The sequence below is a fragment of the Panthera uncia genome, chromosome F2 (assembly GCF_023721935.1).
Source record: "Panthera uncia isolate 11264 chromosome F2, Puncia_PCG_1.0, whole genome shotgun sequence".
Classification (NCBI taxonomy): domain Eukaryota; kingdom Metazoa; phylum Chordata; class Mammalia; order Carnivora; family Felidae; genus Panthera; species Panthera uncia.
The window spans coordinates 64,011,423-64,024,828 of record NC_064812.1 but is presented as its reverse complement, the minus strand read 5'-3'; the positions used below and the strand labels follow the sequence as shown (position 1 = coordinate 64,024,828).

The 13,406-nt window shown below is 38.6% G+C and overlaps 1 protein-coding gene across 3 annotated transcripts in view; it reads left to right on the top strand.

The window, feature by feature from the left end:
• PREX2 (phosphatidylinositol-3,4,5-trisphosphate dependent Rac exchange factor 2) overlaps nucleotides 1-13,406 on the top strand; it is a 292,500-nt gene that overhangs the window by 162,977 nt on the left and 116,117 nt on the right. For all 3 annotated transcript variants that reach the window (XM_049633306.1, XM_049633307.1, XM_049633308.1), the window contains 2 exons: nucleotides 8,569-8,788; nucleotides 9,332-9,539. In XM_049633306.1, coding sequence (XP_049489263.1) covers nucleotides 8,569-8,788; nucleotides 9,332-9,539 — 428 coding nt within the window. The remainder of the gene's footprint in view (nucleotides 1-8,568; nucleotides 8,789-9,331; nucleotides 9,540-13,406) is intronic.

Here is a 13,406-nt window from a genome sequence, read left to right as displayed (position 1 = left end):
GATTTCAGGAAAGATTCCATGAATGCTTTCCTGTTGCTGAAGAGCAGAAGATTCTTTTTATTTCTCCTTTCTCTCTAAGATAGGACAGTGTTTGAGGTAAAATTTAAAAGGTCGAAACAAATGCAAATTAGCATTCCCTTTTGAACACATTTTGAAGAGAGAATCATTCTCTTTCAGAAATGGATCTGTATAAAGTATGATAGGCATTGAGACAGATTCTAGTTGTCAAACTTGTCAGTGTTTGGGGGTCATTTCTTTTTCTGTTTTTTTTTTTTTTTGGTTTTCTTCCTACTTCTCTCCATTCATACAAAAAAACAAAAGCAGTAGAAATATCTTAAAAAATATACATGAAAAAAGTAAACTATGTGAGTAAAAACAAAACATCAGGATGAGGATATATTAGATAGGGTATTGATTCAGCTGCTGTAAGAAGGACCAAGATAACATGGGCTTAAAATTGAAAGTTGATTTTTCACTCACATTGAAGGTTCAATGGGCTGGGAGTCCAGTGGGGACTGGATTGACAATCTTCTAGGGCTGCTTCTATAGTTTTGCTGTCTCCCCTAAGACATTGCCCTCTTCCACAAGGTCAAGGTTGGCTGATCAGCACTATGTCTAAGTTATAGCCCCTCAGGACAGAAAAGAAGTGGAGAGCAAAGAGTTTCCTGTTGAGGCCACGACCTGGAAGTTGTACACATCACTCCTGTTCGCATGCAATTAGTCATTTAGTGAAAGCAGACTGAGAAATATTGTCTCAAACTGGACATCCATGTGCCCAAATAAAACTCAGAGAATTTTATTAATAAAAGAAGAAAGAGAGAATGGATATTGACAGAAAATTAGCAGATACATTTGTAGGTAAAGTTATAGTACAATAAATGGTATAGACCACCAAAAAGGTGATAAGGTCAGCAAGTGCTAAAGCTAGTTAGTTGCTAAAGTGGAATATTATATTTCACCTGCAGTTTCCTGATAACCAAAAAATAAATAAATAAATAAATACAGTCTATCACATATTTATCAGCATCCCTATAATTTATACATGTTTCTTAAGAGAAGCAAAGCTTTTCTTAGACTAAGTTCTAAAAGAAATCTCTCACGCTGAATTTCAAAGAGGCGACACCAGGAAATGTCAGGGCAGTGTCTGTAAACATATCCCTGAAAAAGAAGCGGCAGTTTGTTTTACGTGCAGATATTTTTCATACACTCTTTATTGAAAGCCAATGGCATGCGTCAAAAACTCAGCTTCACAAAAGCAAATTTATTGCAGGTTGGGGCGGGAAGAACAGGTAAACGTTTACTAAATGCATACCTGTTATGTAGGCAGTAATTGCTTAAGGATGGCTCCCCTCCCACACCTAAAATCTATATGGAAGACGGATCAAAATACATGAAGTAAGTAATAATAATACTGACTACTTAACCTATTAGGAGGTGCCACGATGACTGGGTGAATGTGTTGGCACCCCATACCCTCTTCTCTATGATGGTGCTCCCTGGAGTTACGCAGCACACATCAGTTTATAGCAATCTGCTGTCATATCAGGCATTGCATAGATATTTTACAGTTTGCATATGTTGTATAATTTTATCCACACAGTGACATGAGACACATTATCTATTTCATTGATAAGTGGCCGAGGCTCAGAGTGGTCAAGTAACTTGCCCAAAGGCATGCAACTGAACACAGCTGTGGAATTTGAACCTTGCTTCCTTTTATTATAAATCTGTTTTTTGTTTGTTTACCTGCAATTTGACACTGTACTACACAGCATATATCGTTCAAATTCCACTGCTAAATTTCACTGCACAGCTAAACAGTATGGGTCTGATTACTACGGCAGTGGCAGTTCAGTAAAGGAGAAATCTTTGTGGATTGAATAGTCAGCAGATGTTAGCTGCTGTAAGTTGGAAAGATTTCTCAGAGTGAAGAGGAGTAGAGATGGCACTCAAGTAAAGAGAGATATTGTAAGTGAAGGCCACGATGTAGAAATGAGATTGATTTTATTGATGAAGAATTGGCATGTTGCCTACACTAGAAAGGATTGGAGTTAGATACCATTAAAAGGAAAACTGACAAAATCTGAGTTTTCCAGTGATATTTTAGAGTGGCATAAGAATCAGATTTGGTTGTAAGAAGTATGAGTTGATGGTGACTTGGTCTCATGTAGAAGCTTTGGGGATAGAGAGAAAAGGATCAATCCAAGCGATACATAGCAGGTAAAATATATATAGCTCTATGATGGGTTGGTTATGGTGGATGAAGAAGGTGTTACACCTTGGTTTTTAACAAAAATATGGTTTGTGATAAACTGGAGAGTGTTATGTTGGGAGTAGGATTAGAAGCATAAAAGGAACAGGTTTTTCCCAAAATGTTGGGGATTCTCAAAAACATGAACCTGCCGAGTAAAAAATTTCTTACACTTTCTCAGAAGTAACTGACAGCCCAGAAAGCTTTTAAAGCAGAGATGGACAGGCTAATGGGCAGTGATTTTAGATGATAAAAATAATATCACTGAATTGTGGGAAGTTCTTCTATGTACATTATTGTTGTTTGAGCCTCGAAATAGCTGTATGTACTGAAGAATCCTACCATCTGCTTCTTTCTCCAGGAGATTAAGAATTTGCTTAAGGTCACTTAGCTGGAAGTGGCAGACTAGGTCCAGTCCTATAGAATGCTGTCTCATTTATTTTTCTTTTTAATTTTAGAAGTAAAGAGAAAATTATATTCAACTAGAATTTAAACACCTTCAAAGGTATCCTTTTCAGCATCCCTTATTGACCATAAACACATTTAGAATAATTGACTGCCTTTCTCACTAGATAGATAAGCAAGGTTAGCATGAAAATATTTCAAGAATATTTTTAATTTGAACAAAATTTAGATACCTAACACAATAATAGCCTTTCTAGGTTACATAAGGTTAGCTCCATTTATGTATCAAATGCATGTCAACAGAAACTATAGCATTTGTGAATGTATATTTTTAATTTTCATGTATTTACTTTGAAGCTATTTTTAGTAGCATATTTTTCTTCCAGATGAAGGCTTCAAACACCCCTCTTTTTTTGTAAAATAAAATGTATCCATAGAAACTAAAATTTCAAAGAGGCTGGCTTTCCTTTATTTTGACTATTAAAGTTTTAGGTTTTAAAAATAGAAACAAGTTGATTTCTGCAGTTTCTATAGCCAGGCTTCCCCAATCATAATTGATTTTCTGCCCAGCTGTACAGGCCACAGATGTTTTTTAGCACATGTATGAGACAAGTTTCAGACCTTACAGGAGAGTGAATCCTAAGCAGGCATTTAATCTCCTTGGGGCAGGATGTGTGGGTGATCCAGACATAAAACTATGCACTGTTTGGAGAAACATTCTTATCCTAAATTGTCCTTGGGACCCTTTTTAATTCTAGATTCATTCTCTGTTGTAGAGTAATTCCATAATTGGGTTTATTCTGTGTATTAGGGATGTTTCCTCCATATAAATATTTAATGAGCTTTCAAGAGATAGTTCCTGTTTACACAAAAATATTGCATGTAGGAATCCAAAGTCTTACTTTAAATATTCCAAGTGCCTTTAGTTATTAATGCCACAAAATCCTCAAACTGATTGATACATGGGTCTGGAAAATTTGTGGTAAAAGCTTCCTGATGTCCCCTTCCTCTGATACAGAATTTTTATAACTATGCCAATAGAGTTTTACACTTATTTGAAATGGGAGATTATCTTCAAAATAGTAGCCTACCTTTCTATGTTTTTTCACTTTTTGTCAAGTGAGTATAATTGGATTTTAATGTATTGTCATGGTTAATAATTCGTGAATTAACTACCAGTGCATTAGAAACCTGAAGTTCCACTTCCAAGAATTACTTATTCTTATCAATATACAAATACACTTTAATATCATCTAGATTTAAAAAGTCAATATTTCCCTTGACCCCCAGACTTTTCTCTACCTACTGTTTCATTTCTTGAACTCTATCCTGTAAAACAACTACCTATACTTGCCGTATATACCTGTTGTCTCACTCGCTTGACATTCTCAACACACTCAAGATGGGCTCAAGTACCCTCCATGTAACTAAAGTGCCTCTTTTTTTTTTTTTTTTTTTTAAGAAAGAGAGAGCACCCAAGTGGGAGAGACGCTGAGGGAGAGAAAGAGAGAGAGAGAGAGAGAGAGAGAGAGAGAGAGAGAGAGAGAGAATTTCATGCAGGCTCCATGCCCAGTATGGAGCCTGACACAGGGCTTGATTCCACGATCCTAGGACCATGACCTGAGCCTAAATCAAGAGTCAGATGCTCAACTGACTGAGCCACCCAGGCACCCCTGAAATGGCTTTTTAAGGTCATTGATGATGATTTGATTTTGCCAAAGTTCATTTACTGTCATCATCTTATTCCTTGTTTTAGTAGCATCAATGCAGTTGACTGTGTATCTGGTTTTGTCTTTTCTGGGTGGCTCAGTCACAGTGAGTGTCCCACGTTTGTTCATCCTTTTTTCTCTGATCTCTTCATGCTGTAGAATTTGGGATTTGCTCCCCGACTCTCTCTCTCTCTGCTCTCCATCCCCCAGTGATCACATTCAGTCTTGCCGTCTGACCTCTCCATTTGAGTCTAACAGATACCTCAGACTTCACATGTCCAGAATACAGTCCTGGTCCTGCCCCTCCAGTTTGTCATATTTGCTGTTTTCTCCACCTCAGAATGAGACCCATCCTCCCGCATTGCTCAGTCTTAAAACCTCGAATACATTCTTTACTCCTCGTTCTCACATACCATTCTCTTGGCTGTACCTTCACCACATGCAGCCTTTTCTCACCGCTGTGATTGCTGACAGCCTAGGGTGAGCCAATGTTGACTCTCCCAAGAGTGGTCTTCCTGCTTCCACCCTTGCCCACTGACGGTGTGTTTGTTCTGAGGGGCTGTGGATCTCAATCACAGTAAGAACTAAATCTTTCCAAAGGCCTATGAGCTCCTGTTTGAGCTGCGCCCTCCTTCTACCCATGATCTCCCCATTCCTGTCTGTCACCTTTCCCTTCCCCTTTCACTGTGTGCTCTGACCACACCAGTCTTCCTGACATGGAACACACTTTCCTTGGGGCTTCTGCATTGAATGTTCACCCTGCCAGGCAGCCTTCTCTTCCTAATAACCACATTCCTAACTCTTCCTTCCTTCAAGATTTTGCTTAAATGCCAGATTCTCACTGAGGCCTGCCCTGACCACCCAGATTACAATTGGCAGGGCATTCTTCACCTCACCTCTGAAATTCCCAACCCTCTTTCCCAGCTCCATTTTGTTTTCAGCTATACTTATCATGTTCTAGCATGGTGTAATTGACTTGTTATGTTTATTGTTGGCCTCTCCCTTCACTAGAACATAACCTCCCAGAAGGCAGAAATCTGTTTCATTCACTGATGTTTCCCAACTTGCCTAGAATGGAGCCTGATTTAGAAAATCCTCGATGTGTAATTGTTGGATGGATGAATAAAGGTGTGGGGATAAGTGGGCTACGCTATCCATGAGAGGCCTAAAATGCTGTCCATGCCAGCTCACCTTCCCCTAAACCCTGTATATTTCTTTATTGCAAAATTGCAATTTTTGTTTATGGAAAATAGTGCTTTGTTTTGTCTTTCTTTGTGCGCTTCTCCAAAGCAGATTAACGAGTTCAGTGTTCTTTTTGATGTTTCCAGACAAGACGCCAGGTTCATGTTGGCAGGGCCACTTACCACCGTGTGGCCAGGCTAGAACACATTCCCGTGCGTGTTCTACAGTCACAGGAACTGTGCCTTGCTCACTTTAGGTGTGTTACAGGAAGGTGTCACAATTAAATATTAGGGCATGCCCTCTAGGAGTACATTTTTGATGTATTTAGCACATTTCTAGGACCCATGACTGTGGGGTGCCTCCTGCACCTCCCCCTTTCCTAGGGACACCCTTGGATGGAAGACAGCACTGCTTTCATAAGCCTCTTTCTTCTCTGAGAGAGGCAAGCAAAGACGGTTCCTCTCTGACACTCTTTGAAAGAGTTCCAGCCATTTGGGCATGGTTGCACACCCCTCCTGAGTGTATGGGGAGAAGAAACAGACTGTGTCCATGGGCGTTTGTACTGCGGTACATGTTGGAAAGTTATAGGAAACTGGTTGCACTAGAAAGGCAGCATTCCCCCTTGTCTACCTGATCGCTCTAGTAACACCACAGCCCATCGCTCTGTTCACTTCCTTCCTAGCACTTACCAAATTTCTAATTGTCCTGGCTATCATATTTATTATATAATTGTTATAGATGCATATAGTTGTACATATATTTATACATGTACATTACATATACTTGTAATAATATGTTACATATAAGAATATTATATTATTTTCACCTGTGTCCCCTACTAGACCATGAACTCCATGAGGGCAAGGGCTGTGTCTTCAGCATTTAGTGCGAGTCTGGAATAGATGCTTCTCTTTATATTTTTCAATAAGTAGGTAAAAGGTTAAAGTGAAAGAAGGCAAAAGAAGCATATCTATCTATTATGGTCGATGCTGTGCCACGATAAAATTGATTTCTGTGCCTTTGTGTGTACCGTGGGGCCTTATCCCGCGACTGCAACAGAAAAGACCTTCTCACTGCAAGTTTGCGTCTTTCCCAATTTGAGGTCTTTCTCAGATGAGTCTTCAGGTCACAGTTTTTTATTATTAAAGTGAGGGGATAGAACATTAATTCTCTAAATTACTTCCACTCTTTTAGTGGTTAGGATATTATCACTATACCATTATTATCAAGTTTGTTACTAATTTTGTTGGCAGTTTTCTGCATTTCAGTCCACTTCCATTTTAATTGCTACTGTGTGCTTATACTTTGCTGAGCTACATAGCTTCAGACATGTGATTTGAAAGCACAGTTTAATATGTAGATAAAATAGTTCATATTCTGATGATGAGCTTGTAAGTTGTGATTTTTGGTATTATGTCTTTATTTTTTAATTTAACCTAGAAAAGTTGCATGGTAACCAGTGTTAGTCTTAATTTTTAATCTTTCAGTGCCCAAATTACTACTCACTAGTAGTATAAATAAATAGGATCTGCTTATTGTTTTCAAGCAAGAAGAGAGCACAGAGATTATTTTATCCATATTCTTTATTTTACTAGGAATGGTAAAAGGACAGTGACTTGCCCACCATCACATAAGTTATAAATAACCTAAGTGTAACTAAAACATACGTAGCCGGTGGCTCTCCGTCCTTTGATTTTGAAAGTATAATCCAGTTCAAGTCCATGAGGTGCACAAGACAGACATAGGTATAACCCTCATAGAATTTACCACCCACTGAGATAGAGATAAGAAGATTATTCATAATTGTAAGGAGGGTTACAATGTGCTATAACCTAGCCAAGGAAGTTGGACCTAGATGAAGGCTCATGGTAGGCCTGCTGATTTCATAGAACTTGAAAATGCATAGAAGTAAGTTTGGCAATGAAGGAAGAAGAACACTCTGGGCACAGCACTCCGAACAGTCTATACAAAGACCTAGAATGAGTAGATGGTATGTAAGAAGGCCTGGGTGAAGGCAACAGGGAGCCCAGGGAGCAAGGGGAGAAGAGCTTGAGATGATAACCTAGGTGCAGATCAGACTTTGGGTGGCTGTATAGACCATGGCAAGAATTAGATGGATTTGAATTACAAGGTTCGAAGTTGTGGAGTGGCAGTTCTTGGAAGTCATGCAGATCCCTTGAGTGTCACTTTATTCAGTGGCATAAAAGCAGAGTCCACACCAGTCTTCAGGCTGATCCTGACCCAGGTGCTCAGCAGTTCTTAGCAGGAGATATGGGAAGTATAGTTGTTTCTGCCTGTTGTCCCGACCTTCTGGGTCAACACCACCACACCTGCTGTCTCACCTGTTCTGAGACTCAGGTTTGGACTGGCTTTCTGACAATGTTTGGAATAATCCACTCTTCACCTGACAGCTGTCTTCTTCTGCCGCTTTGCCTCACTTTAAGTATTGTGTTCCTATCTGCATATCCTTGGATTCCAATATGATTTCTCTGTCGGATTCTCAGCTGCTAGCAGTCTGTGGATCTGACTCCTAGTAAGTGGGATTGGTCACTTAAAATTTATTTCTTTTAGGGGCACCTGGGTGGCTCAGTCAGTGAAGCATCTGACTCTTGGTTTCAGCTCAGGTCATGATCTCACAGTTTTATGAGTTGGAGCCCCACATTGGGCTCTGTGTTGATGGTGTGGAGCCTGCTTGGGATTCTCTCTCTGCCCCTTCCCTGCTCACACTGTCTCTGTCTCTCTCTAAATAAATAAATAAACTTAAAAAAAAAGTCTCTTCGCATCTAACTTGTAATCAGAGTTTCAAAAAAATCCTATGCATTTGTTGCCAATATTGCTTTGCTTTATTATGAATGTGCGGGTTTTAAAATAATGACTTCGTTTCCAACAACGTAAAATTTGTTTCACTAATTCCACTTGACATGATTTAATTTTTTAATATTTTGTTACATATGATGGAAGTGAAGTGTTTGAGTTGTTGCTGTGTGTTCAACTGCTTTTTATTTATTCTTTAATTTACAGTTTTCACGGGTACTGAAGAATAGAGCCTGGCCCACCTTTAAACAGGCCAAATCTAAAATTTCCCCATTACACAGCAGTGATTTCTGCCCTACCAACTGCCATGTCAACATAATGGAAGTTTCCTATCCCAAAACATCAACCTCTCTGGGGAGTGCATTTGGTGTTCAGCTGGATAGTAGGAAGCATAATTCTCTTGATAAAGAAAATAAATCTGAGCAAGGTATGTTAGCTTTTGAGATTTTCTTAAATCATGAAAAGTACTTTAGGCAATTATTAACTATTCCAGCATCCCTGAAATATGATAGATTCCTCTGTGTGCAAACAAGTCTGAATTTTATAAAGACAGGAATCCTCTCTATTTTCATTTGGATAATTATACATAAGCATTTATCAAATGAAAATGGAGTTATTCATTTTTATTATTTTTTCTCTAAGAAGAGTGGTTGTTCTTGCCTTCCTCACATGTATGATAGACACAGCTTATCCTGCTGTGAAAACGACGAGTCTGAAGTGGCCCCATAACTGTGAGAAAAATACAGGAGGAGCTGCTTCAGCCCAGGGCCACTCCACACCGTCACACTAGGGTATGAGATGGAATCATATTTTAATCACAACTCCGAGAAGCTTTAATTCCTGAATTAAATTCAGCATCGGATTGGCATTTTATTTTATGTTAGCTTGGGTGTCTAGAATGAATTGCATTGGATCGTTACTGTAAGTCAAAGGTCATAAATATTGTTCTGGAATAATGTTAACTCCTCAGGGAAACTGAGCCCTATGGTGTACATTCAACACACAATCACAACAATGGCAGCCCCTTCAGGTCTGTCTCTGGGACAGCAGGATGGACATGGGCTCCGATATTTGTTAAAAGAGGAAGACCTAGAAACTCAAGATATTTATCAGAAACTGTTGGGCAAACTTCAGACTGCACTGAAAGAGGTGGAGATGTGTGTTTGTCAAATTGATGAGTAAGTATTTTATTTACTGTACTTTTAACTGTGCCTAATAAAATAGCTATAGAAAATGTGACTTTTTTGAACATCCATCATTCTCTTTCATTTTTAGAAATGTACGAGTGTGTGTGTGTATGTGTGTATGTGTAAATCACATAGATCCTCTTTATTCCAATACCTTAAAAATGATATAACATGATAAATATATAGATATATATTTTAAGGAAGCATTTAATACCAGAGAAGAGATGAACAAAATCCTGTCTTCTAGAAGACACTAAATAAATCTCAATGTGCAAATAGTAAATTGAAAAATAATGATTGAAAGAGTACCAACTAGGTATAGGGATCTCCTTGTATGCTTTATGGAACAGAACACGGTATTTGATATATATGCACTCAATAGACGTGTATGGAAAAATATAAAATATAACATCTTTAACATGCCTGTTAAATAAGTAAATGCAAAATTATGTATCCATAGGACCAATGACCAGCAACCTTTTTTTTTTTCCTTCTGATTGAATTAATGGTTTACTAAGCACTAACTCAAATAGCTATGCCGGTCATTTGGAAATTTTTACCAAGAAACAGAGAAACAGAGAAACAGAGGTAGTTAATTAAAACTTTTCCAGGGGTGCTTGGGTGGCTCAATCGGTTAAGTGTCCAACTTCAGCTCAGGTCATGATCTTGCAGTTCATGAGTTCCAGCCCTGTGTCAGACTCTGTGCTGACAGCTAAGAGACTGGAGCCTGCTTTGGATTCTCTGTCTCCCTTTCTCTTTGCCCCTCCCTCCCTCTTTGCCCCTCCCTCCCTCACACTCTGTCTCTCTCTCAAAAAATAAATAAACATTAAAAAAGTTAAAAAAAAAACTTTTTCAAAGAGGTCAACTCCGATTCTTATTTTAAAATTTGATGGTTGGACAATTGCCTCAACTCTGTGGGATGGTTTGCCACGTCTCGCTGTGTGATGATGCTTCACAGGTAGTCAAGACAACTCTGTATGGTCAAAACAACATGGGCTTTGTGATAGCTTGGTTAGTCATGTGTTAAACAGGATGAAGAATAATAACACGTTACAAGTTTGTGATGAAAATTATAAAAATTAATACAAAAAGTCATCAGGCAGTGCTTAACATCATACTTGCTCATCTTTCAAGGAGTTGAAATTGCTGAGTATATCTGAAGTTGGTAGAATTCTGAACATGGTATAGACACATTATCCCCTTCTTATTGTACTCTCTTTATTAGGTTATAGATTAAGATTGCTATTGGGTGTGTATTGTTTAATCTACACACACATTATTCCACACTTCCTTGGATAATTCAGTTTTGACATAAAATATTTAGAACTTATTCTAAGCCTTTTTTTTGGTCATTGGACATTATACTAATACAATCTTAATTGACATGATCTCTTATATCTTTGAAATTTAGAGATAAGGATCACCATATGAGATGTATCATATTTCTAAGGTTATCTTTAGATAGTTACTATTTACTATGCTGCTTTGTTCTGACATTTTTATGAGTTAATTTAGACTGGAAATCCTGCCTTCTTGTGTCTAATACACTAGTTTTCAAAACTACGTATAGCATTGGTGTATTATATTGTGACTGTCCCATTTACAGATGAATTAAATAGTTTGGGGTTGCTAAGAGAATGGGTGGTTATTTTTAGGGAATGGTATCATACTTTGGATTGTGTGAGAATCACTCATGTGACACATAAGTTAATATCTTAGGGCATTATATTTTGTTTTATTTAATAAATGGAATTTTATTATATGATATGTTGTATTTTAGAAACCAGTTTTTCCCCCTTAAAGTATTTAGGAAGTGCACAGAGTAAGAATCTTTGTTAATAAAGCAATAAATTGTGGCACTGAATCACGAATCCTAGCTCTCAGAGGGATTTTAGGAGAACATCTGGACCGATCCCATACTGCCAGTTAGTCCAAGAGTGATTATTCCTGCTTTTCAGATGAGTCCTTTACCAATGGCAGGAGTATTGATGTGCCTACGCGGACACTACCTTGGAGACGAGGCCTCTAATGCATTGACTACTCAGCACTTACTGGCAGTTGTCCAGACTTCATCTGTCTTTGTTAATTTACTGACTTTTTTTTTTTTAATTTTAGCTAATGTAGATACATTTTTAAGAAAGTGGTTAGAGCCAAAGGGCTCCCTTTACCTGGCTTAAAATGCTTTATATTTAAAGCACTCATTGAAGAAAGAAGTTAGGCTATTTTTATTAGCCAAAACTACTTAAAATAATTACTTATTTTTACTGTTTTTCTTAAGATTTTCCCACTCTAAAACCCTTTACCTTACTGTGCGTGTTTATTAGGAAAATGACATGAAATGAGTAAGTGATTTGAGAAACTTCCTTGGTCTTCTCTGTGTGCACCATATAATTTAATTCTAAATATAAATATGTTCCATGTAATTCAATGTGCAGCATAATCATTTTAAAACAGTGCAGTTGTCCAACTGCCTGGAATCCCTGTTGCCCCATTCAGAGATACTGCAGTGCAGTCGAGCTTGACAAATTATTTGAAAAGCTAGTTACCCAACAATTTTCTCACCATGTAGTAATTATTCTTGGTCAGACAGAGATGCCTCTGCAGAGTGGAGAAGCAGATCTCTGATACTTTGCCAAGTTTTAAGAGGAATTGCCTCATAACACCTCATTGCTGGCCTTTCTGGAAATCATTCATTCCTGTGAAAGGGCTTGGTACTGAGCTTGTCTGCTTCCCCTGCCACTTGGGAACCCTTCTAGAAATAAAATTTTCTTCAACGCATAGACATCCCAGTAAATGTTCCTACTTCAGTCAGATCCAGAGATGGAACTAGAGACATATTTGTTGTCTATAAACATGAAATAAGGTAACGTTATGAACTTATTCAAAATTCTGTGATTCCTGTCTCATTGAAGCTAAATACTTTGGCCATTGCATGGGCTATTTTCTGACTAATGACACGTAGGTATGAGACCTAAGTAAAGGATAATCTGCGGATAATCCAAACCATCGTCGGGACTTTAAGATGCAGGGTTTGTGTATTCTGTCAGGGAAGGAATGAATAAAGAGTACTGAGGGCTAGTGAAGATAGGAAAGCTGAGAACAGACTGCATTTTACAGGTGCAAATGCCCCAGACTGAATGATCAACAAATGGCATTGTGGGACCCTTAATGAGCTGGGCCTGCAGGTAGGCATGGTAGGGCCGACAGGTTTGAGGTTTTCCCAAGGATTTTGCTCTTAAATGTATGAAAAGAGGGCATAGCTTCATGAGCTCTAACGTGTATTGTAGGGGCTTAGGTGCCAGGCACAGTTGTATTAGTATACACACTGTTTGATTTTATTCCCGCAGTCCCTCTGTAATGTGGGTTATGAAACACAGGGACATATCACATTAAATCTCTAACTTCAGTATGTTTCCAAAACTGAATTCTAGATTTCCTGGTACTAAACCTACTTTGACTCCTTCCACATGAGAGTCTTCCCTCTTCTCAGTCAGGTATTCCCCACGTCTGCAGGTCTGCAAGCCAGAATCTGGGTCTTACCTTTGATTCTTCTCTTTCCTCCCGCTTCGCCTGTAGTACCTTGTCAAGTTCAGTCAGTTATACCTCAGAATGTATCCGCTCCATCACCTTAGACTGGGGTCACCATTGTCTCCTCACTAGCGTCCACTGTGGGAGTTTCCAGCTATGTCCCTCTCATGCATTCTACGTTCAGCAGATGCCAGAAGGATCTATAAACGTAAATCATGCCAGTTCCTTGCTTAAAACCATTTAATTGCATTGCAATGCCATTAACATAATATCAACTACATCACTGTGGCCTGTGTAGCCCTCCACAGCCTGCCCCTGTCAGCCTGTCCA